Source organism: Vombatus ursinus, unplaced genomic scaffold (assembly GCF_900497805.2).
Source record: "Vombatus ursinus unplaced genomic scaffold, bare-nosed wombat genome assembly UNPS02014826.1, whole genome shotgun sequence".
NCBI lineage: Eukaryota > Metazoa > Chordata > Mammalia > Diprotodontia > Vombatidae > Vombatus > Vombatus ursinus.
Window position 1 is genome coordinate 5014291 of NW_020954604.1, and position 27483 is coordinate 5041773.

The 27483-nt window shown below is 35.8% G+C and overlaps 1 protein-coding gene across 5 annotated transcripts in view; it reads right to left on the reverse strand.

The window, feature by feature from the left end:
• The window catches only part of CD2AP (CD2 associated protein), a 165979-nt gene that overhangs the window by 13629 nt on the left and 124867 nt on the right, over positions 1–27483 (reverse strand). For 2 of the 5 annotated variants that reach the window (XM_027838411.1, XM_027838414.1), the window contains 4 exons: positions 26229–26312; positions 21207–21382; positions 18979–19042; positions 12217–15311 (listed from right to left, as the gene is read on the reverse strand). In XM_027838411.1, the coding sequence (XP_027694212.1) occupies positions 15270–15311; positions 18979–19042; positions 21207–21382; positions 26229–26312 (366 nt within the window). In that variant the 3' untranslated portion in view covers positions 12217–15269. Of the gene's footprint in view, positions 1–12216; positions 15312–18978; positions 19043–21206; positions 21383–26228; positions 26313–27483 lie in introns of those variants that run through there. The other 3 variants (XM_027838415.1, XM_027838413.1, XM_027838412.1) reach the window with 3 other exon arrangements.

The following is a 27483-nucleotide window of genomic DNA, read 5'->3' on the forward strand; positions in this document are numbered from 1 at the left end:
GAGTGGTGGTGAAGTTAGATCTGGAAATAACTGTGATGTAAAATCAAAAGGCATCTATAAAACATTAAAATAAAGGGAGGAAAAGAAAAATATCTCTGAAAATCTGAATAGTTAATAAATTTTCTAGGACAAAGTTCCTTGCAGATAAGTATGGGATAACATAATTTTAAATGTTATAACTGGGTAGTTTAATATTTTAAGGTATTTCAATGAAAATGTTTTTACAAATTATATTAGCTAGCATGAATGTAGTGTTTTAAGATTTGCAAAACACTTTACAAATATTATCTCATTTCACTCTTTTTTTGGGGGGGTGAGGCAATTGGGGTTAAGTGACTTACCAAGGGTTACATAGGTAGTAAGTATTGCCACCTAGCTGTCCCTCATTTCACTCTTACTACAATCCTAGGAGGTAGGTGGTATTATTAGACCCATTTTACAGAATAGGAAACTAAGGCAGAGGTTAAATGACACAAACTAATAAGTGTCTGAGGCCAGATTTGAACTCAGATCTTTCTAACTCCAGGTCCAACACTCTATCCACAATATCACTTAATTGTCTCATAGCTTAAATAAGACAGAGAATAAATGCAGTAAGTTTGAAGAAGAAATTCAAAGATCATTAAAGGGATTAAAAAGCTGATTACATGAAGAAAAAGGTTTTTTAAGGGAAAAAAAGATGTTTTTTATAACACTTAAAATGATGCTACTTACCAACAGCTTTCTGGTAATATCACTTGTGAAAAACAGGACATACTTATCATAAGAAAATAATCTTCAGCAGCAGAGATCAAAGGACATTCTTTATATGTGGTATAGCTTAGTTCTCATTCTTGCTTTTATATTTGTAAATAATTCCCTGCTTTAATCTATTTAATTATTGCTAAGTTGCTCAGTGGATAAAGTGCTGGAACTGGATTTGGAAAGACCTAAGTTCAAATATAGCCTCTGGTACTTATGAGCAGAATGACTCCGGGAGTGTCACTGAACCTCTGTCTTCCTCAGTTTCTCTCATTTGTAAAATAGGCATAATATCTGTAAGCACTATATAAATACTAGCTATTATTATTTAGCAGAACATTTCCCCATCAGAATTAATAAATTTTATAATTTCCTTGTGTTCTAATTATTTGGACATATAAACCTCCATGATTTATAAAGGGTACACTAAATATTAATATCAATTAGTGCACAATAATACTACATGGTGAGGGCATATACACTTACAGTGAGACTACTAATGAATATTCTTCCATTTTATATTTGTAGTATAAACCTAAAGAGGATGAATTGGTTAAATATTTTCTTAAACCTTGGGTCATTATCTCAGTTAGTTTACATTTAAAAGTCCACAGAATTCTTCACCCTATACAATGTACTATAATTAATCATATCCTAAACATTTATTAAGTACCTACTGTATGCCAGGCACTATAGTGTTAACTAGCTGCATTGGTGCAAATAAGGGGTTTAGGTAGGAAATGAAGTGGTTGAGGGAGATAACAACAATCACAATTCTTGCTTGCCTCCTCAAATCATCATGAGAACCAGAATCCATAGAATGCTCTGCATGGATCTGGGTTAAAGCCCCTGTTCCACTCAGGTATTAGGTATGAATTATGAATACAGCAGGTTTGATTTAGAACCCCAGAGAATCACTGGGCTGGTTGTTAAGTGACCCTGATTTTTGAGGGAAATATAATAGTATTTTCATACTATGCACTATACTGTTTTAGAAATCAGTAGAACATTGCATTTCTCTGCTCAGAGCCTCTTCTTACAAGTTAGGGAGTTGAGATATCACAGATCAGAGCCTAGCTTAGGCAAGAGTGGGATCAAAATACAAACCAACACAGCAAGCCCAGATTAGAACAAATGAATGGCAGAAAAAGAAAAGAAACTTTTGACAATCATTTTACTGTGGTTAGGTCTCTTCCTCCTTTCCAGAGATATTTGGGAGTATCACGGGCCAATATCCCATAAAACAGCTCTAAGTGGGAGGGATTTTCCTGGAATTTTGTGAAACAATCCCATTTGAGTAACAAACCCAGATATTTTTGCCCTGATCCCATCAGTGAGTGTTCCTATATTTTGATCTGTGGATGTTGTTCAGTCCTTCAGTCATGTCTGACTCTTCATGACCCCACATGGGGTTTTCTTGGCAAAGATACTATAGTGGTTTGCCATTTCCTTCTCCAGGATCTGTGGAGAGCCCTCAGATAAAAGTCACAATTTGGTCCAAGACTTGGAGACCCATCCAACAATGTATCCAGATTGTAGAGAGGAATCCAGCCAGGTGGAAGGAGGCTCAGGACACCAGGCAAGTTGTTACATTCATGGCTACCTCAGCCTGGCCGAATTGCTTCTGGGCAGCAGACTGGGCTAAATAAGAATGAGAATGGCTGCAAAGGGGGAAAGAATTTCTTTCAGGATTGTCTAAATACAGTCTAAGGATCTTAGGACTAATCCAGCTGTGCTAATCCAAAATGGAACGAATGAGCTGAGGCATATATAATTTGTCCATTTTGGGCTGACATAATAAATGCCTTTCATAGGTCTGGCTGAAGTATGGCCCACAGGAATGAGGAAATAGGATGGCAAGTTCTATGAGTGGCCAGAAAGGTTCTAATAGAGTGGCTAGGCAGCTGACAAAATGTTTCTCCAAAGAGGATACTAACATGTGGGGCTCCACGTTACTCAAGTGCACCTTCAGGAATTGGGCTCTACACACTAAATCCAATGGGATGAAAGACCCTACCTCTTTCCTCTGAGTTCGAGAGGGCATTGTTGATAACCACCTCAGGTAAGTGAATGATTGGGAAATCATTTATTAACTACTAAGCATTGTACAAAGAGCTGGAACCCATAGAGGGTTACGCTCCACTGGGACAAAAACCAACAATAGTCATATCCTCAAAAAAGAACACAAGCAGACATAAGGAAAGAATAGCATCAGTGTAAAAAGATGAGAGTGTGGCAACTGGTTAATATCATTTGCTAGTTATCTCCTAACCAGGAAGATGACAATATAAAAACCAAAAGTTCACCTAGCTTTCAAGGAACCTCCCTGAAGTGAGAGATTTCCATTAATGTCTGAAATATAGAAGGAATGAATGGGAACATAAAGTCATTGGTCCTTTACTAGGTATATTACCATTTATCCATAATTATTTTGGGATAGTTGCTCTAGCCAATAGCAGAAACAAAATCATGGCCTAATGGACCCTGGCACCTGAAATGAACAATAGCTTCAAACTCTTGCTTCTGGTAAGCCTGGTCCTTATAATAAAATAAGGACAAGGACTTAACTATACCTTGAGAATATTTTCCATACTTTGGTTTTGGATTTTTTTCTCTGATAATTATAGTTTTATACTTGGTGGTCAGGTAGATTATATAAGGCATATAATGTATCTGAAAGGAAGCCTAGGGGCCACAACAATGTTTATTATTGGTAAGGAGTAAAATAACAGTTTGTTCAGACTTCATCTCATTTACAATGGGATGGGGGATGGACACAACAATAATAGGCAGAATAACTGAATTAATAGGTGTGACCAATAAAAATGTATGAAACAATCTGCACCAACTTGCATGCATATTCATATATATTCACATTTGTACATATCTGGCTAACTCCTATTTGGCATATTCATAGATACATTAGGTTTTCTTCCTTTATATTAGTGAATTTGCAATAAGTGCCTGAGTAGTTGGTCAACTGTTGAATATGTAAGAAATGTAACCCCAATCAGATGTCTCAGAGTGGGCAATGATTATTCTCCAGTCTTAGCAGAAATGGCCAGCTCACGGTTGAACACAGGCTGTGGTATGTACTGGATTCAGAACAAAAGGGATGTAAGGTGACACAAATTGTTTCCTTTGTTTAGATATCAATAAATTATAGTTAGGTAAATTCCCTGAAAGTGAGCTTGTGTCTTACTCCTCTGAACCCCCAAATGAACTTACACTACAAATATTCTAAAAATAATTTGGTTTCCTAGATAATGGTGTGAGAATGTCAAAGAATCTTTGAGCTGGCATGAAATTGAGAATTATCAAAGTCTAATCTCATTTTACAGATGGTCAAATGAGTGAAAAGCATTGATTAAACACTTGCTGTATGCAAAGCACTGATGATACAAAAAGAAAAAGATATTCTCAATCTAGAACTTTAACCTAACCTAGTTCCTGATCGAGTTCTAGGTTCAGTTGAGAAGTGAGACTGGAAGCTAGATTGCAGAGGCTTAGAAGAGCGCAATAGGAAAGGGAGTATTCTGTAGAAGGCTTTTTTCAGGGGAGTTGGTTGAGAAAGTGAAGAGACACAATAACTAAGCAAGGATGGTAGGATCTAATGAAGGTTTTGTTAAAGAATGGGGGAGACTTAGGCATGTTTGTAGACAGCAAGGAAGGAAGAATCCAATCTGTAGGGAGAAATTGAAGATTAAGAGAATAAGAAAGAGAAGAGAAGATAGCGGGGACAATCTGCTGGATACAACAGGTGAGGATGGAATTAAAGGATTTGTACATGTAGAAAGATTGGCCTTGGCAAAAAAAAAAAATAAGACAACTAAAACGGAGGAAATTTGTAGGAGGTAATGTCAAGGGATTTTGAAATAAAACAGGAAAGAAGAGGGAGCTAAGATATCTAGTAACTAAGCTAGAATCAGAGGTAGGTATGATATGAACTTCAAGTCTAGCACCCTCTACATCATTTTGCCCCTTTAAATGAGGATGTTGGATTAGGTTCACTTCTCTTTTAACTCGAAATTCTAAAATGTCCTAAAATTAGACTAGAGATATGATGCAATTTGCTCAAAGTCACCCAACTTGTTAGTAGCAGAGTAGGGATTAGAATCCAGGTCTCTGAATGCCCACCAGTTGCCTGCTGTGTAGAAATTATCTAATTCTTTTCAAGTCAAGGTTATAGTATCTTTTACTTGTGTTTTTTAATTTATTGGTTTTGAAACAAATGGCTTCTAGACACATGAAAATGTGAATTTCTTTCCTTGATATCATATGTGTACAAAAGATGTGGATTTTAAAAAAACAAGTTTAATTCCAGGAGTAGTTTGACTAGAGTAAGGAGATTTAGTGGAGGAATGTGGGCTACATAGCCTCATAGACCAAAGGCTTAACATTTTAAACTTTAAGTGTTTTCCTAACCATAGTATTCTATGTCCAGTCTTAGGTGCAGCAGGTACTTGCTATTATACGGTATAATTTCAGACACTATAAAATTACTTTTGCCACCCAAAGGAACTATTTCATGCAGTTTGCCAATATCTGAAATTCTACAATTAGAACTAATCATATCCTTAATCTTGTCACCACCCACAATTGTACCACATCCATGTTCAAGAATTTCAAAATACCCTTTTCTGATCATAATGTACTGGCTTTCCATCTCTTCCTCTGACTTCTCTTACCAAAGCCTACTCTTTGCCCACACCATGACCTCCAATCCCTTGATCCCCTAAATTCTCTCCCAGGCTCTCTCTCCTGCACTAGCCATGTTCTCCTCTTCTTCCCATCTTGACCCTCAACCAATTCAATTCTATACTGTCTTGTTCTTCAGTCCCTTAGCTCCCTTATCATTTAACTGATTGTACCCTGCCAAGCTTTGGATCAATTCCATCATCTGCCACCTTCACTCTTATCCATGCGCTGCTGAAGAAAACCACACAATTGTGCTATACATTACAAATTACGCTGTGGGCCTTCACTGCTGCTTAGGCAATCCTACTATACCTGCCTCATCAACTCACTCTTCCACACCCCACAGTAGCTCTTCAGAATCTTTTCGTCTCTCCTCAACCTTCTCATGGCTTCCCTCCCCACTTTCCTTGCAGCTAGGAACCTCACCTCATATTTTACAGAAAAAAAAAATTGAGGCCATTCATCATGAGCTCCCTTTTCTCCTCATTTCATCTCAAATCACTCAAATGCTGTCTACTACTATCTCCTTCCTTCAACCCTGTCTCACTTGATGAGGTGTCTTACTACTTACCAAAGTTAATCCCTCTATTTGCTGAGCTATCCCACCACATCCCATTTCCACCAATGGATTGCCCTCTCTGTCATCTCCACTCTATCATTTATTTTCAACTTCTGTCTACTGGCTTATTCCCTACTACCTACAAACATGTTCATATCTATCAATCAAATAAACATTTATTAAGTACCTACAATGTCTCTGGCACTGTACTAAGTGCTGGGGATACTAAAAGAGGGAAAAGATAGTTCCTCCCCTCAAGAAGCTAACAATCTAATGGAGGAGAAAACATGCAAAACAAATACATACAAATAATCTATGTACAGAATAAATAGAAAATAATTAATGAAGGGAAGGCACTAGAATTGAGAGGTTGGAAAGGGTTTCCTATAAAGATGGGATTTTGGTTGGTACTTAAAGGAAGCCACAGAAGTCGGCAGTTAGAGTTGAGGGATGGAGAGAATTCCAAGCAGATTGGATTCTTCCTTCCTTGCTGTCTACAAACATGCCTAAGTCTCCCCCATTCTTTAACAAAAACTTCATTAGATCCTACCATCCTTGCTTAGTTATTGTGTCTCTTCACTTTCTCAACCAACTCCCCTGAAAAAAGCCTTCTACAGAATACTCCCTTTCCTATTGCGCTCTTCTAAGCCTCTGCAATCTAGCTTCCAGTCTCACTTCTCAACTGAACCTAGAACTCGATCAGGAACTAGGTTAGGTTAAAGTTCTAGATTGAGAATATCTTTTTCTTTTTGTATCATCAGTGCTTTGCATACAGCAAGTGTTTAATCAATGCTTTTCACTCATTTGACCATCTGTAAAATGAGATTAGACTTTGATAATTCTCAATTTCATGCCAGCTCAAAGATTCTTTGACATTCTCACACCATTATCTAGGAAACCAAATTATTTTTAGAATATTTGTAGTGTAAGTTCATTTGGGGGTTCAGAGGAGTAAGACACAAGCTCACTTTCAGGGAATTTACCTAACTATTCTGACTCTACCCCATGTCGAGAATGCTTCCAGGCTTCTGTCATGGAAAAGCTTGTTCTTTAAACAGCCAGAAAGCCAGTGTCACTGGAAGGAACAGTATGTGTTGGGGAGTAAGGTCTAAGAAGACTGGAAAGGAGGAGGCTAGGTTATGAATGCCTAAGAATATCAAACAGAGGATTTTGTATTGGATCCTGGAGGCAATAAGGAGCCACTGGAGGTGTGTGGGGGTGCATGTGATTGAACCTGTAATCTAGAAAAATCACTGATGGATGAATGAATGGATGAATTGGAGTGGGTAGCAATAAGGTAAGCAGACCCAGTAGCAGGCTATTGCAATTATCCAGGTATGAAGTGAAGAGGGCCTGCCCTAGTGTGGTGGCACTGTTAGAGAAGGGGGCATATTTGAGAGATGTTGCAAAGAACATCTTCCACATCCTATAAAGAACCATCACTTGATCCTGCTATCCCCACTATCATCCTACGTTTCTTTTGCTCTTCGTGGCTAACCTCTTTGAAAAGGCCATCTCTAATAGGTGCCTCTGCTTTCTCTACCCTCATTCTTTTCTTAGCCCCTTATAATCTGATTTCTGACCTCATCTTTCCATTGAAACTGCTCTCTCCAGTTACCAATGATCTGATTGCCAAATCCAAAGAGCTTTTCTCAATGCTCAATCTCCTAAGCTTCTCTGCAGCCTCCGACATTGTTGGTCATCCTCTCCTCCTTGATGCTCTCTTCACTCTAGGTTTTCCAGATACCACTCTGATTCCTGGTTTTCCTCCAACCTTTCTGACCTCCTTCTCAGTCTGCTTTCCTGGATCTTCATCAGATCAAGCTCTGTAACCACAGATGTCCCACAGGGTTCTGTCCTGGGTTCTCTTCTGTTCTCTCTCTATACTTCTTTACCTGGTGATCTCACCAGCTCCCAAGGATTTAAATACCATCTCTACCTATACTGATGATTCTCAAATCTGCCTATCTTGCCCAAATTTCTCTTGCCAACCTCCAATATTGAATCTCCAAATGCTTTTCTGACATTTCAATTGAACGAGATGTCCAGTGGGCATCTTAAACTCAACATATGTAAAACCAAACATTATCTTTTCCCCTTAAGTCCTTTCCATCTCTTAACTTTACTATTACTGTAGAGGGTAACCACTCCCAATCCCGTAGGCTTGCAACCTAGGTATCATTCTTGACTCTTCACCATCTCTCACCTTCTATATCCAATCTGTTGCCAAGATCTATCAATTCCACCTTTGCAACATCTCTCAAAATGGCTCCTTTCTCTCCATTGACACTGTCAACACACTAATGCAGGTCCCTCATCACCTCATGCCGGGACTACTACAATAGCCTGCTGGTTGTTCAGCCGCCCTCAAGTCTCTCTCCATTCCAATCTATTTTCTATTCAGCTACCAAAATGAGTTTTCTAAAGCACAGGTCTATGTTACCCCTTACTCAATAAACTCCAGTGGTTCTCTATCACCACCAAGATAAAAAACTAAATGCTCCATTCAGCATGCAAAGCCCTTCATAACCTAACCTTCTCCAACCTCTCCAGTCTCCTCATACCATACTCACTAACATATATTCTTTCATCCAGTGACACTGGCCTCCTTGATTGTTTCAAGAATAAGACACTCCATATCTTGGCTTGGGGCATTTTTTTTCTGACTCTACCCCATGTCGAGAATGCTTCCCTTTCTCATCTTTATCTATAGGCTTCCTTTACATACCAACAAAAATCCCATCTTCTACAGGAAGCCTTCTCCAACCAATCTTAATTCTAGTGCTTTCCTTCTTTTTTTTTTTCCCCTATTTATCCTGTACAAAGCTTGATTGTACCATAAGCTTGTTGTCTCCATTAGATAGTGAGGGCAAGGACTGACTTTTCTCTTTTTTGTATTCCCAGAGTTTAGCACAGTATTTGACTATTGACTCTTTTAAAATGTAAATAGCCCTGGAAGAGGTTTAATGTAAACATATTAAATGCCTTTTCTGTGCACAGAATCTGTGCTAGACACCAGGGAAAGCAAAGAATTTAGATAAAACATGGAGTTTATGATTTGGCAGTTGTATGATTATAAATAGCAGTTCTGTAAAACAAGTAAAGTAGCTTAGATCTAGGTACAAAAACTTGGAAAAAAAAACAGAAAAGAGGAAACAAAAAGTCTTTGGCCTCTACATTTATCTCCACTTCTCATGTGGAAATACTTTAGTTCATTACTCTAATAGGAAACCATACTTATAAATTAACCCATTTGTCTGACAATCCTATTTTAATAATAATAATAGCTAGCATTTATATAGTACCTACTATGTGCTTTCTGGTTTCCAGGTCTGTAACCCTGGAGTCATCCCTGACTATTCCACACATTGTATCTGATCAATTGAGTTTTGCTGATTCTATTCCCACAATATCTTACATGCATCTCCTTCTCTCCACTGACACAGCCACTACTAAATTCAGGCCATAACATCTAAACTGGATTCTTGCAATAACTTCTTATTGGTCTCTATCTCAACTCTTTTCCTCTAATCCATACTCCACAAAGATACTAACATAATTTACTTAAAGCGCAGTTCTGACTATATCCCTCCAATTTAATAAACCCCAGTGGCTCCCAATTATGCTTAGATCAATGAAGACTTCTATTTAGCATCTAAAATCCTTCATAATCCCTCTTTAAGTTACTTTTCCAGACTTATTATGATTTTTTTTTTAGGCAATTGGGGTTAAGTGACTTGCCTAGGGTCACACAGCTATTAAGTGTCAATGTTTGATCTGAGGCCAGATTTGAACTCAGGTCCTCCTGGCTTCAGGGCCAGTGCTCTATCCACTACCCAATCTAGGTGACCCCAGGCTTGTTATATATTACTGTGCCTTCACCCACTTTTTGGTCCAACCAAGTGGATCTTTCTGTTGTTCTCCACCTGACATCCCATTCTACTTTGCCAGGCTATATTCTATACCTGGAATGCACTCAATTCTTTAGCTTCGCCTCTTAGAAACTCTAGTTTTGGGGGCAGCTGGGTGGCACAAACAGCACCGGCCCTGAAGTTGAGAGGACCTGAGTTCAAATATGACTTCAGAGCAAACACTTAACACTTACCAGCTATGTGACCCTAAGCAGGTCACTTAATCCCAATTGCCTAAAAAGAAAAAAAAAAGAAAAAAAAAGAAACTCTAGTTTCTATTAAAGTTCAACTCAAGCACCACTTTCTACATGAAACCTTTCCTGATCTCTATTGTGTTTGTGCCTCTTCCTGCAAAAAATACAATAAAAAATTAACTTGTAATTTTGTACATGTTTATGTGCATATTTACTAAAAAACCAAACCACAAGCTTGAACAAAAGGACTGTTCTCTTTTTTGTGTTCTTTACACCATGTAATAAACTAATATTAGGATTGACTTTTGTCAGACAGAATTATGAGGTTTATTGTACTTTGCTCAAAGCAGGAATTCATGGGAGAAGCTAAAGATCACAAGGATGCCGGAGAGCTTGGGAAGATCACATTGGAAGAGGAGAGAAAGGATGAAGAGGAGGCAGAAGACCAGCCAAAGAAACTTCACTTAACACACAATTTTGGTTAAACTATTGTGCACATTCTAATTATAATTAATAGCAGCTAACATTTATATATAGCACTTACTAAATTCCAGGCACTGTGCTAAGCACTTTACAATTATTTCATTTGATCTTCATGACAACTCTGAGCAGTAGGTGCTATTATTATCACCATTTTACAGATAAGGAAATTGAGCAAACACAGGCATAGTGACTAGCTTGGGGTCACAAAGTTAAGTGTCTGAAGCTAAACTTGAACTCGGATATTCCTAACTCTAGGCCTAGAGCTCTATCCACTATACCACTTACCTACTGTTAATAGTGGGCAGGTATTGCAGATAGTGAACTGGCCAGTAACTGAGGGAGGGGGGCCTAAATTTCATTTGGAAAATTGTGTAGCACTTTAAAAGAAAATCTGGTGAACAGTAGTTTCCTTTCTTGACCAACCAAGTTCCAACATTGTGAGTGACTTACAAAAGCTTTTAAAGGCATGGAATATTGTCTTTTGTTTAAATAAATTAGAGTTCATGCTGTTACAAAACAAAGACTTAACATTTTGGGTTAACATAATAGCTGGACATCATTTCACTGAGTGAACAGATCATCATCATCATCAAAAAGATCTTCTTAATCATTAAAGAAATTCGTATGAACTACCTTTTCTTGATTTGGCTGCCAACTCCATTAAAAGTCCTAGGCTGCCCCAGGAACATTCAGAGCCCTGCTCCCTTGGGAAACATCTCATGCCCAGCTGGCTTTATGATCTGGTCAATCTGTCCAACTGTCTCATCCCAGGCTGTAGAGCTCACCTCATACCGAAATATCCTGTCTCCTTTCTGGTGTGCTCTACACTAATTGTGTAGCACTTTCAATGAGCCTAAGTTGCTTGTTCTAAGATGCCAAAACCCATTTTTCAAGACTAATATTATTCTGGTGTGTGTGTGTGTGTATGTATGTATTGTGGAATATCAATCACAGAATCAAAATTAGAAGTGATTGAAAAAACAAGGTTCAAGTGAATGGTGGATCTATTGATGCTGCAGAAAATAATACCAATGATATAAAAAAAAGTATAAAAAAGACATCAAAGATATGCATGTCTGGAAAATTGAAGGGTGGGTCATCCAGAGGGAATGATGGATAACAGATGTTTAGTTCAAGTGTGGCAGTACTATCCATGAAATATTAAAAAATCTGGGGAAAGGTCTTCAGTCCAGTTTTATAGAAAGTCATGGACAATCAAGTATCACACAGGATAAAAAGATATTGATGGACTACAATCTTCAAGGGTGGAGGAGTACCCACACTGACAGCATGGACCAATGGAAGAGGGGCATATGTGCAGTTAAGATTATAACACTTAAATCCAAAATTAGGTATAAAGTTGTGGGGAACATGTCTTCTAACTCAATAATTCAGTTTCTATGGGCCTAGATACTGTTTAAGTCCTTATCACTGCATTACTGAATATATTATTCTGTTTTAAACTTTAAAAATTCTGTTTTTAAGTATTCTGCTTTTAAACTTAGAATCACCAAATATTATTTACCATTTAAAGCTATAAATTATATTGATATTCAACCATTTCCTGAAACAAAAGCAAATATAATTGTATTAGTAGAAAATATCTCAAACAACAAAGACATACACATAGTAGCAGTATTTTCATTTTATTTGAATTTTTTTTCTTTCCAGGGAAAACATGCATTTTACATTATCTGTAAACACATCAATAGGTTTACACTGATTTGTGAACTCAGTACATTTTGGAATGTTGGAATACTCATCAGACGCAATGTAATATGCAACAACAGTAAAAAAGAGAGGAATACATTAGATTAGGACATTTTATGGTTAAAAATACTCATAGCAGCAGCTTTTGAAAGATGATTTTATTAAATCAAGTCATTGCACTTGGTCATTTTATTGCTACAGCAAAACAAGGCCATTTTATTATTGTTAACACCTTTTATTTCTAATTTTAACTGATTGTCTTATTCTGTTCATTCATTTTAAGTTTTCATGTGGACAAAATGTTTAAAAATAATTTGGAGCACATTTCTTTGTGCTATAATCACAGTGAGAACTATAGAAAATAAATTTGTATGACATCAGGCCTATTTTTCTATTTTCATCATGAGAGAAATCTTAATACTTCTAAAGAAAAAAAATTTACAGACACAACAAATATTTTTAAAATTGGGAGTGTTCATTTTTGATGCCTTTAGGAAGGATACTGAATACTGAATCAATGCATTACATTTCAAAAACTGTGGCACACCTTATATGCACTACATTTTCAGATAATTCAGCATTTTAATGGCCACTACAGATATCACACAGCTGACTCAAAGCTTTGTGCTTATGGGCACATTTAAAAAAAAATTAATCAATGCATGAAAATTGCACCCCTTTCAAAATGTAAATTCCACATTACTATATATAATATTTCTACATAAAATAATATGATGATACAGCTCTCATGAACAGGAATTTCTAGTGACATCCTGTTATTTACCAAAACTGTACTGGTGAACTGCCATACTGAAGGAATATTTTTCTCTTTAAATGGAGACAGATAAGTTGAGACCATTTAATGCAATTACTTTTCTTTTCCTTATCTATTCAAGAAGGAAGTTAAGGAAAGGGCAGCTAACAGATACCAGGGACTTTCTTATATATTTTTTGCGAATCTCATATTTAAAAAAAGTTTGTTGTTCCGATGCATTATAATCAACATAAGAATGATCTTAACTACCAGCAAACCAAGGAAAGAATATTTAATTTCTCAACTTCTTCCTAAGAAGGAAAAGGAAAAAGTTCCTTAAATATACTTTTTAATGAAGATGATTCCTAGAATATAAAGAGCTTAAAAATTTTCCCTTTAACACTGTCATTAAAACTAGGTAGGGGAGAAGGGGTGTGTCAGGGAAAGGTGTGGGTGCAAAAACAAAAAAAAAATCTCCATTTGCTTGGTCATTTTAAAAATGAACATGGAACACTGGTAGCTAATTTTGATTAGTGGTGATTTTATTGGGACAGAAATCTGTGACCTTCATAATGAGGCAACACATTTAACCAAAGATCAGCGGCCCCAAATGCAGTATTATGCATTATTTCATATCTATATGAATCAGTATATTGATTATCCTGCATTGAAAAAAATGTTTCAGTTGTACAAAATTAAATTGTAAAGCAAAAAATTGTATTGAGTTTTAAGTTGAAATAACAGGAAAAAAAAATAAAAAATTCTGGCACACTGCCACCCCACAACCTGTAAATCTTGTAATTTCATACACTGGAACACTGGCCATTTGTTATAATGGAGCTAAGCCCTAAACTACGGCATTGTTTGTTAAAGGACATTAGTTACCAGTAAAATCCATAAATTCTAAGTAGGATTATATCCATATTTGAAGGTTCTGACATATTATTGACATACATTTTAAAACTGTGTTGAAGTTAACAAATTTAAAAGGAGCTGCTGACCATGTGATTTATGAAAATGTAACTTTGAAAAGGGGTCTTATTTGGTTTAATAACAAATGTGACACTATGGTCTGTGAAGTAAAATAGCATTCTTTATAAAGTTAGTATCTACTCAACAGCTCAAAATAACTCCAAAAAGTTCTTTAGTTTAATTAGGTAAATAATATTTCTTAAATTGAATATTTACATGATGAGTTGACTGCTCTGAAAGTATGATCTCATGACAAATTTCCTAAAGACTTGCATTTTGTTTTATTAATGGTATTTTAAAAGAGGGAGGATTAAATTACAAGACCATAGACTAGGTAATATTTGAATCTATAAAATAAGCAGAGAAATACAGCAATAAGGCTGGTGTTTGCATGTTAAATGTGCTGCAGTTTCTAGGCACAATGAACTGAAAGACAGCTTTCTGGCCTCTTAGCTCTGACCAATTTAAGAAAATCTTATTCATTTGAAAATATACTTAATGATTGAAATATGGTTTAATAAACTCCTTTTATGAACCCTATAGTGCAAGTGGCATGAAATATTTCAGCTATCAAATTTATTCTATTTCATAAGCTATTTTTAATTTGCACATGTGATTGATTCATCTGTTTTATAGCGAACGCATTCTTATTTTGTCACCCAAATGATAAACAGCACTGAAGACATATAGACACAACAGTGTAATCTTGGGTAGGAAAGCTAAAAATAAAATATATATATTTTTATATATATATATACACATACAAATATCCTATGTCCCTTTTGCATTATGGGAAAAGTAATTATTACAAGTTAGTGATTATTAAGCTAATGTGTCCCTCCCACAGTCTATTTTACAGGTTACTTGGAGATATATCAACCTATTTATAGTATAGACCTCTTTAAAAATTACACTGTCAGTATTCAATAAAAATCTATTACCAACTTCCTCTCCTTTTTATACAGATTCAGTAGTATTTTAAAGCAAACCAGAAAAAAAAAGAGGTTTGCGATTCCAGCACAGTAAGAAATAAGGCCTCTTTTTCATATTGGCAAATAAAATAAAATAAAATATACAATTTTCATTTTTCCCCTTCTGTAAGATATAAAAACTCATGTACTCATTTTTTTCCTATAGCACACCAAAAATCTTTTGTTACTTGGAAGTAAACAAGTCAGTTTTCAGTTCATATTCTCGTTTATGAATCCCTGGCCAAAGAAGAACACTGAGTCTACGTCACACCTCCCTCAAGTAGACAGGGCTAGTTTTTTCAGCTTTTCTATTTCCACCTAAAAAGGAAAAACAGAGCATAAGCAACAGTGGCATCTTCACTGAATTAAAGTTTCTCTGTCATATCCCTAAGTCTTATATCTTGATCTTTTTACATTTTCGACAACAAAAAAATCAGCACAGACCATAGTAGTTATCAGGTTCCATTATCTTAAAACACCTGAAGTTTAATTCCCATGAACATAACAAGAAACACATTTGAACCAGTGCTATGGTAAGGAGGCAATGAAAACTTGTACAAAGATTTCATACTTACAGAGGGTAAATGTTATCCTAGTTCAATAAAGAGAGAAGCTTGGAGTCAACAGTCACTCAAGAAGCAATAAAAAAGCTCCTACTGTGTGTAATGGAATAAGCATGTGATCCCCTCAAACTTTTTGAGTTAGCCACTTCCTGCAGGAAGTGTGAGTTGATTAGGGAAGGAAAAAATATTCACCTTGCTTCACTGAGAGCCCAGCTGAAGCTACATAACTAATTTATACAGAATCTAGTCTATACAGTTTCTTAATTTCCTTCAACTCTATTCCATGAATAGAAGCCAAAGAGGCAGAAAAGTGAAGTGATCAATGGCTAGGGTTTGGTAAGATGTGGTGGCAACATGACAACAGGCCTAGGGTTTTGAGAGGAGAGGGGAGAAATGAGATGGTTAACCAAAGGCTCAATATATTGAAGGGAAAAAACAGGGTAGGATGATGGCCTGGGTAAGAAATGACTAATGGAAGGAACAGTGAAGATGGTGAAGCCATGGGGAAGATGAAGGAGAGAGTAAAGGGTTGTATGGCTGAGGAAAAGGCCTAGTGATCAAAAGTTATGCATGGATAAAAAGAAGTGAAGATTTCATGCAGTTGAAGTTCTTTAGAACCCTGGCAGGTAACATTCAGATCAAAGGGTAGAATCAATTCTGTGGGAGTAGAATGAAAAACTGGAAAGTCAGCGTAGAGGTCACCAGGAAAGAAAGACTATGAATTGGGCACAGAATTCAATGAAGAAGAATGAAAAATATCTGGGGGGTTGGGTGTCAAAATAAGGCTCGCTGGTCTGTGGATTGAGTGATAAATTTGAATAGTGTGAAAGTCAAAAGAGGAAAGGTTATTTCTGTTAAGTTGATAGAGAGAGTCTGTGAATGACACTCTATAGACTTCCTGAACATGATCAGAGAGACACGAGGGTATTTGGTGAAAGAAATGTAGCACAGACCAGAAAGGTGGGGAGGGAAGCAATGTCGTTAGGAGCGACCAGAGTCTTGGTGAGTACCGGGAAATGATGAAAGGAAATTGGATAACTATTTTAAATAAAGACATTGAAGGAAGATCTGACAAGCAAATGTAATACATTTAAGTATTTATCTTTATATGCTATCTCCTCTCACAGGGTTTCAATTAAAAAAAAATACATAGCTATTAAGATTCCTAGAAAACACTGCATGTGTTCTGATAGAATATGTTTATATGTTATTATATATTACTTTGTATGTAAGTTAGAAAATCTTAAAGAGGTTGAAGCTAAAACATGCAGCACAACTGTTAAAATTTTAAGACCTGCGATCTAGGTAGTGTCTTTATTATGTGAGGCAAATGATCATATGGACTTTTTGGTTTTAATTTAATTTAATATTCAGTGCTTTTTGTCTTTTTTTTTTTAAGTAATTCACCATCTTATTATTTAGTATTTTCTTGGCCACTTTAATAAATCACCATATTAGCATCTGGTAGGTAGTGCAGTGGATAGAATACTTTAAAGAGAAGAAGACTACCTCAGATACTTGCTGTGGGACAGTAGGCAAATGACTTAACATCCTAAAACCTCAGTTTTATGGTCTATGAAATAATGATCCTAACACCTATCTTATCAGGTTGTTGTAAGGATCAAATGAGATAACACATGTAAAGCACTTTACAAATCTTAAAGCATTATATAAATGTGAGCTATTCAGTATAATTATACTAGTCACAAACGATCTCTCCTTCATCTGATATCTATGGCACTATTATTTTACCTAAGGTATTTATCACACTCTTTACTGAATTATAATCATTTAAATGTATCATTTTTCACTTATAAAACTAGAAGCCTTATGAGAACAGTGCCCTAAAATCTGCTGAATTATTTTTATATTAAAAACTTAAAAATTTTTTTAAGTTCATGATTTTAAAAGTCTCATATTAATCAACAAGAACTGAGAAGGTACCTCTTATGACCAGGCCACTATGCTAAGTATTGAGGATACAAATACAAAGAATGGAATAATATCTATTCTTGAAGTTTATATTCTATTAAGGAAGAAAACAAGTACCCATAAGTATAAACATAAATATAAAAAGAACAAAATATTAGCAGTTGGGGGATCAGGAAAGGATTATATCATTTATTAATATATTTATATTTTCCTTACAACTGACTTTGCTAGAAACAGCTGCTCAGTTAAATGAAAAATGGATGTTAAGAAAATTAATACATATGAAGCAAGTACCTCAGGACCCCATGAATCTGCTAATGCTTTTAATCCCCAGTCCATGTTTTTCCATAGTCTCACAAAAAGATTTGAAGCCAAATGAGTTTTTACTTATTTATATCTATTCAGTTAAATAAACTTATCAAGCACATACTATGACCTGAGTGAAACAACAAAAAAGAAATTTTAGCTAAGTCCTAGTGCCTGTTTCTTAAGCAGCTTAGAGTATAGTATATAGTTTCTATAGATGATAAACAGAAAATTATATGACTAACAAAAAATAATACACAAGTGTATAACAGGTACAACCAAAGGACCATGTGAAATCCATGCTGATATCTGAGTTGGGCTTGAAAGGATAGACAGAAATTTGGGGAGTTTAAGGAAAAGACTTCAGAAAAATATGAAATTTATGTATGAGAAGGCAGACAGTTCAGTTTGGCTGAAGTAGAGAGTATGAGAAGGTGATTCATTATGAAATACGGCTGCAAAGTTCATTAGACTCCTGTGAATGCTAAGATAAGTTTTCAGAACTTTACTTGCCAAGAAACAGGGAACCACTGAAAGGTTTTTAGCAAAAGAATAATGACCAGATATATGTATAAGGAAGACTAGTTTAGCAACACTGGGAAGGATACATTGGATGGGAAGAGAGTGGAAGAAAGAACTAAAACCTATTGTAACTGTCCATCACTTTGCAATGAAGGAAAATATGGCAGGACTTAGCACTTGAAAACATGAAATAAATTTACAGAAAACAATTTTTTCCCCCATACATATATTCTGTTTCCTAACTAGGATATAATTTATTGGAGGACAGGACCACATTTTTCCACGACATTTTTTTCCTCTTCTCTCCTCCTTCTCCCACTTGATTTTACTGGTATAGTGGATTCCCAATCAAAAAATTCCCTCCACCAATTCAAACAGGCAACTGATTTTCAATTTATAGTCTTGAGAGATGTCTGAAGCATTGCGAAATAACTTGTCCAGGGTCACACAGTCAGTAAGTATCAAAGGTGGGCTGTCTATCCACTATGCCAAATTGCCTCTGCCTCTCTCCCTTTAAAATTTTAAAAAATGAAACAAGCACCCCTCTTTAAACAGTATAAAGTACCACATTCTACACAGTGTAGATACTCATTATGTTTAGTACCCACTAATATTTTCATTTTGATGCTTTATGATGACAAAATACTGCAGAACTGAATTACCTCTAGGTTACTTCTAATTGCCTTCTCCTCTTCCAATTCTTTTCTTAGTTTTTCCAGTTCCTTCCTAAAACACAAAAATAATTTTTTAGGTGTATGTAGAAATGAAAATGGCCATGTGTTGATATGCACACATTTTAAACTTTAAACACATGATCATTTGCCTCACATAATAAAGACACTACCTAGATAGCAGGCCTTAAACCAACCTGCCACATGTGTCACCAGGTCTAGCCAGATTTTATTAAGAACAAAGATTTTTGCCTCAAGAAGCCAAAGTTCAAATAGTTAAACATCAGCAAAATTAACACCAAAGAAAAAAATATAAAAAAATGTGAACAAACTTTTTAATAATAAAAATAAATTTTAAAAAGTAAAAAAAAAATTCTCAGGAAGCTTTGAATGAAGTCCATAAATTCAACTAATATAGTCTTCTTGTACTGACCTGCCAGACTTAACTCTGTAAATACTAGTAGAATTTAATGCAGAGTTTAATAAAACCTCATGCCATCAATCCATCTACCATGCTAAGGCAGATTTTTAACTGGGAGGAAGTTACTTCTCGAGGTCTAAAATAAGTACTTCTTTATAGTAGTAATACATCCAATATTAATCATTTTTTAAAGAAAAACTACAACTCAAATGGACTTAAATACAGTACTGTAAAAAGGAACAAAATATAATTGTAGCTTCAACTAAGTTGCATAAAGGAAAATCTCATACAACTACCAATCCTTACACATTTATGGATGCATCCTGCACCTTCCACTCAAGTCTAATACCTCAGTTCAGTGCAGGCTAACACTGGGTTTTTGAAAGCTATGCTATGCACATAAACTTTGGCATATTACAACAAGCTGGAAAGCCTTTGAAGACAGAATAGTAATGGACTCGATGCCTGTCTTACCAGGGCCTGTCTAGCTCAGATGGAAGAGGCTCATCATCAGGTGAAGAATCTTTTCAGTTACCAAAACTAATTATGAATATTTTTTAAAGTGTTGGGAATACAAACTATTGGTAGAGGACAAATATCTATACAGATGAAATTACAGATCCCTGAAGTATGATGAGTACATACATTATGTTGGTTGTTCCTGAGATAATAAAAACGGCCTGAATTTACTGATTTAATGCTGGCTCTCCTTATCTCACCGAGGCTGAGAGCTCAGCAGCCACTCACAGGCCTGTCCTTCCTGCTGGTTTGCACAGAAGCTTTGATCTACTTGGTCTCTGACTTGGGCCCATTTGCCATTCTTAAGCAGCCTACTGGCCACTGATTCATGTGAGCTTACCACATCTAGTACCACATTGGTACTAGATTTACTGTAGACACCTGATTGGCTTTAATCTTAGGGCAACTCATAACTCCTGAACCCAAGAGATCCCCTATCCTCAACCTGCCACATGGGTCACTAGGCCTGGCCAGATTTTACTAAGAACAAAGATTTTTGACTCAAGAAGCCAAATAGGTTAAAAATATATATATACTTTTGCTATTCCAGATAAGAAATATTTCCTATGAGTATCAGCCAGCAAGGAGCAAGCATTTATTAAACTACTGCATGCCCAGCCCACTTTACAAATTAGTAGTGCATGGTTTATACTACAAATGTTGTGGCTTTTTAAACATGCTGTTTTTCAACTACACAGTCTTTCCTTGGAGAGCAGGACAATGAAAAATTATCACAAAGAAGCAATATTACATTCTGAGGTAGTTTTACAATGCACACCAGAAGAGAATGCTCTCAATATACCTTATGAAAAGTAATGAGTAAGAAACTTTAATAAGTATAAGGGTTGCATTATTTTAACTCCAGGGGAAAGTAAGACTTCTAAATCTATAATTAACATTTACTATACGTTTTAGAGAACACAGTCTTAACGGATGGATAAACATGTCTCCTGTCTATAAAAAGACTACTGAAAACTATTTTCCCAAAAGGATTATAGCTATCTACAGAAGTAGGTTTATCACTGTTTAAATTTTCTATTCCCTACAAAAGCACATTTAATCACTGATTCTTTGATACATCTGTATCAAACCTACAGATAACCAAAACAAGTTTTGTTTTAAAGTTCTGTTGCTATAAAGTAGCATCAGAAAGAAATGTTTTGAATACGTAATGAATTATGTACATGTTCTCTTAATAGATCATTAATTCTCTAATATCCCTTCTAGCTCTGATATACCATGAATTAAGTAATACTCAAAGAGAAAAAGCAAGACTTACCCATGTTCCTTTTTGATTGCTTCTACAACACACAATAACTCAACAACCTGTGTTCTGAGGTCATCTAGGATGTTTTTCTTCCCATCATCAATTTCTCCTTTTGTTTTGGCATCTACTGAATTGGGGAAAGTTGTTCTAGGAGATGCAGTTGAAGATGTTGTGCTGTACACTGATGCCTGAAAAGGAAAAAAACAGATATACAGCAAAACTATATTGTACAGTAACAAGTTTAAAAACCATGTAGAAAGCAGTAAGCTAACTCTGAAAGGAGGAAGTTGTTTAAAGAAATGACGGAGGTCCACAGAAAGGTTACTGATAAAACTAAGACATTAAAAAGCTGTTCACAGATGGAAATAAGAGCAAGTAACAAAATGAAGACAAAAATTACACCATGACCTTGTATGAATAGTAATGGGAGTGTTAAAGCTCAGAATTCAATTCAACAAACATATTACGGGCTTACTATACATATTACATTATGTTAAGTGTTAGTGATTCAAAGATAGTTTCTGCCCTCAGCAAGCTTATGATTGGGATGATAGATATATGCAGCAAAGTAAATGCAAAAATATATCAATTTCAAGAGGGAGAAAGGACTAACAACTGGGGAGGATCGGGAAAGATGAATTGAAGAAGTCACGCCTAAATTGTTTTGAAGGAAGCTAAGGATTCATAGACACAAAAGTGAGAAGAAAGAGAGCATTCCAGACTAGAGGGAAAAGGGGGCTTTTGGGAGCCTATGTAAATAAAGGCAAGGAGGGAAGAGATGGGTTATTGTATGTGAGGAATGCTAAAATGTCAATTTGACTGGAACAGAGAGTATGTTCATGGGAATAATATAAAAGAAAACATGAAGTCAAATTGTAGAGGGTTTTAAATGGAAGGTAGAATGAGCTGAGGCTGGTGAAGATAATAACAAGATTTTGTTTGGGGGTGGGGTGGGGTAGTTGTTTTGTTTTCTTTTGTTTTCAACTATGGAAAAAAATTAACTGTCTAATTTTTAAAAAGGAAGAGGACTCCCGTTGAAGGTGAATGGGAAGAAAAAAGATAATGAAGAGAACTCTAGAAGAGAAGGCTAATTACATTTTCTTTTTTGACAGGTAGAAATAGCTTATGTTGATTTCAGCAAAGCATTGGCTAAGTCCATCATGATATTTTCATAGATGAGACAGGGAGATATCAGCTAGGCAACAGTACAACTGGATGATGTGGGAAATGGCTGAATGATGGGTTATCACAAAGAGTAATTACTAGATCCATGTTAACATGGAAAATGGTCTCTAGAGGAATGTCCTAGCTATCTATCCTTGGCATTGTAGAGTTTAACATTTTTGTCACTAGTTTGGATAAGAACAAAATAATATTTTTATTAATTTAGTCCCCCAGCTATGAGAGATAAGTAACATATTGGATGGAGTCAATAGAAACAGGATCCAAAAAGAACCCAAAGGAGAATGTTGAACTGACTAATACAACATTTATAGGGGGAAAATGCCAAGCCTTATAACAGATTTCAAGTAATCACCTTCACAAATACAAAATAAGGAAGGTATGGAAAAAGAGCTATTTGTATGAAAAAGATAAGAGGGTTTTAGTATATGGTAAGTTCAATGAGTCAACAGTGCAATATGGCAGTTCAAAAAAGCTCCTGTGATCTGTGGCTACATTAAGAAAAGCACAGTGACCAAAATTAAAATCTTGCTATAATATGGCTTCATCAGAGCACATGAGGAATCCTGTTAAGTTCTGTGTACTAAATTTTAGGACTGTTGGCTCTCTTGGTTGATTTTACCTTGATTTTTTCTATTATAAGAGAAGGTTCAATGAGTGGTAATGCAGTTAGATCTGGAAATGACTGCGATGTAAAATCAAAAAGCATCTATAAAATATTATTATAAAGGGAGGAAAAGGAAAATATCTCTGAAAAGCTGGATAGTTAATACATTTTCTATGATAAAGTTCCTTGCAGATAATTGGAGGATGACATTGTTATAAATGAGTAATTTAATATTCTGAGTTATTTCACAAATGGAAGATATGTATTCTGGTTAATAATATTAGTTAGCATTAATATGATGCTCTAAGGCTTCAGTTTAGTTTCTTTTATTTTTTTCTACTTAACAGTATTTTATTTTTTTTCCAATTACATGTAAAGACAGTTTTCAACATTCACTTTTATAAGATTTTGAGTTCCAAATTTTTTTCTCCCTCCTTCCCTCTCTCCTTCCCCCTCCCAAAGATGGCAGGCAACTGATATAAACTATACATGTCCACTCATATTAAACATATTTCCACATTGTGCTTTAAGGTTTGCAAAGCATTATCTCATTTCATCTTTACTACAATCCTGGGAGGTAGGTACAATTATTAGACCCATTTTACATTAAAGGAAACTGAGGCAGACAAAGGTTAAGTGGCTTGTCTAGAGTCACACAGCTAGTGCCTGAGGCCATATTTGAACTCAGATCTTAGTAACTCCAGGTCCAGCACTCTATCACTTAGCTGTCTCTTAACTGGTTATAATACTTAAGACAGGGAATAAATAGAGTGGGTTGGAAGAAGAAAATCAAAGATCATTGAAGGGATTAAAAAGCTAATTACATGAAGAAAAGGTTTCTGTTTTTTAAAAAGATGTTTTTATAGCACTTAATATGATTCTCCTTACAAACAACTTTCTAGTAATATCATCAATTATGAAAAACAAGATGTACCTATCATGAAAATAATCTTCAGCAGCACAGGTCAAAGGGCATCCTTTATCGTATAGCTTAGTCCTCATTCTTGCTTTTCTCTTTGCAAATGATTCCCTGCTTTAATTTATTTAGATACAGCTAAGTGGTTCAGTGGATAAAGTGCTGGCACTGGATTTAGAAAGACAAGTTCAAATAAAGCATCTGAGACTTACTAACTGAATGACCCTGGGAATGTCACTGATCCTCTGTCTTCCTTGGTTTCTCTCATTTGTAAAATAGGGATAGTAATAGTACCTACCCCACCAAGCTATTGTGAGGATCAAATGAGATAATATCTGTAAGCACTACATAAACACCAGATATTATTATCATTATTTAGCAGAATATTTCCCTATCAGAATTAAGTTTTACAATTTCCTTATGTTCTATATATCTGAACATGTAAACCTCCATGATTTAGAAAATATACAAAATATTCATAATATCAATTAGTGAATAACAATACTATAATGAAGGCATATACATATGTAGTGTGACTACTAATTAATACTATTCTATTTTTGTAGTATTTTGAGAATGAATTGGTTAAATATTTCCTTAGACCCTTCACTATTAAGTCACAATTTATATTTAAGCTATTTCACCCTATACAATGCACTACAGGATAATCAATCAATAAATTGATCAACCATAAACATTTATTAAGTGCCTACTATGTGTCAGGAGCTGTGCTTAGAGGTCAGGGATACAAAAAGTGGCAAAAGACAGTTACTATGTTCAAGGAGCTTAAAATCTAATGGAGACAACATGTAAATAAATATATCCGAAGCAAGCTATACATAGGATAAATACAAAATAATTAATGGAAGGAAACCATTAGAATTAAGAGGGTTTGGGGAAAGCTTCCAGTAAAAGATGGGATTTTAGTTGGGATATAAAGGAAGTCATGGAAGTCAGTTGGATTGGAGAAGGGAGAGCATATCAGACATGGGAGACAGTCAGAGAAAATACCCAGAGCTAAGAGGTAGTTTCTTGTTCATGGAACAACCAGGAGGCCAGTGTCACTGCATCAAAAAGTAGATGTGAAGACTGGAAAGGTAGGAGGATAGACTAGAAAGGGCTATGAATGCCAATTACAGTATTTTGTATTTGCTCCTGGGGACAATAGGAGTCATTAGAGTTTACTGAGTAAACACGATCAGCCTTGTGTTTTTAGAAAATCTCTTTAAGTAGCTGAATGGAGGATGAACTGGAATGGGGAGAAACTTTAGGCAGGGGCTAGCCTACCAGGTGGCTACTGCAATAATCCAGGCATGAGGTGATAAAGGCCTATACTAGAGTGGTGGCAGTGCCAGAGGAGAGAAGGGAATGTATTCAAGAGATGTCACAAAAGCAAAGTCAACAAGCCTTGAGAATAGCTTGGATATTGGGGGCATGAGGGCAGGAAGAAGGAGAGAAATAGTGAAGAATCCAGGATGACTTGGGTTGGGAGCCTCAGGGACTGGGTAGATTATGCTGTCCTCTACAGAGAGGTTTAGTGGGAAAGATGATGAGTTCCATTTTAGACATCTTGAGTTTACATATCTACTGGGCATCAAGTTCAAGAAGTCTGAAAGGCAGTTAAAGATATGAGATGAAGTCAGCAGAATTTGAACTGGGATAGGTAAATGTAAGAATCATTACATAGAGATGGTAATTAAATCCACAAGAACTAATGAGATCACCAAGTGTAGTAATATAGAGAGAGAAAAGAAGAAGGCCTAGGACAGAATCCTGAGAAATACCTACAGTTAGAGGTTGTGATCTGGAAGAGGGTCCAGCAAAAGAGACAGAGAAGGAGTAGTCAGAGAGGTAGGAGAAAGTGGTGTCCTAAAAACCTAGAGAGGATAGGGACCAATGAGGTAACAAGGTACAGGGAATAAAAGATTAGCCTTAGTATCAAGATAATCTGGCTTCAAGTCCTGTTTCTGACACATAATAGCTCTGTGACTCTCGACACTCACTCACGTTCTCAGTACTCCAGGTAACCTCAAGACTAGTGGCTGTAGCTGTCAACATGCACTAGAAGAGAGTTTCTTACTTGAAGCCCTCTCCTATACTGATGAAATCATAGATGGGGACACCCCTCACCAAAGGCAGGATGTAGGAGCATAAAAACAGGGGTTACTGAGGAAGATGAGAGGGAATGATTTTCTTTAAAAGATTAAGGCTCTATTTTTCAGCCTTCAGATTTTATAACTGTCCTGACTCTTACCCTGCTACCAAATCCCAGAAACTATGACAATGTTGATCGAGCATAACGACTACCTTTTAAACAATAGCAGCTTACCTTTTTAATTTCATTTGTCTTTAATTTGGCACTTTCTTCCTCACCTTTCTGAAACTTCAAGACTTTTTCTGGACTTTGAATTGGCTACAGAATTAAAAGGAAACTTGATTATAGGGGCATAAAAGAAAAGAAAAAGGCAGCAGGCCCTTGAACACCACCATTCCTCCAAGAAGAACATTTGTTCTCAACTTAATTGTTACAATTCTTGTTTCATTGGTGTTAAATGCATAAACTAGCTATACTAAACCAATTATGTATCTATCTTGAAGCTAAAAATAAGCTGGTTCCTGATGACTATGAGCTTCTCCAATTACACACTTTCAAGCAAATACAGTGATAAAGAACATATTTTATATATACATAAACAAACAAGATAGGAGACTACAAATAGATCAGCATAAAGTCAACTGGGCATGAGATGTTTCCCAAGGAAGAAAGGCTCTAAATGGTCCTAGAAGAGGCAGGAAGCAGCCTGGGACTTTCAATGGACTTAGCAGCCAAATCAAAAAAAGGCAGTTTATACAGATTTCTTTAATGATTAAGATCTTTTTGATGATGATGATGATGTATTCACTCAGTGAAATGATGTCCAGCTATTACATTAACCCAAGTGTAGTGGAGAGAACAATGGCCTAAAAATAGGGAGATGTAGATTTGAATCCAATTTTCAACAATTTCTAGATGTCTAATGTTGTGCAAGTCATTTCACTTCTATTACCCTCAGTTTCCTTATCTGTAAAATGGGGGTAACAGTCACACCATTTACCTCATAAGGTTGTTTAGTAAAGTGATTATATCATGTATTAAAATGTATAAAGGAGCTATAAAAATGCAAGCTATTATTATATGAAATGAGTAGGTTATTTTCAAATGATCATAAGATTCAGAACTATAAGGAAACAGCAAAGAAATGGCACCTTAACATTAAAGCTACACCCCACATACATATCATGGAAGTTTTCAGGAACAGTGCTTCTTTCTCACTTTGTTCTGAGGGAACAAAGTTGAATTGACTGTTTTTAAAGCTCAAAGCAAAATGGGTATTACGCATATTACCAGAAGTTCTGAATCAGAAAGAATATTCTTTAAAGCTAAATGTACAGAGCAGACTTCTTACTCCTTTTTCTCGGTCCTAAGACTTTCTGATGGTATAAGAATTATGGATACATTCACCTTTAGGAAAGCTTCCCCAACTCTTGAGTTCATCCTAGACTATTGGAAATGGAATGACAATCATGATGATCATGAAGACAAT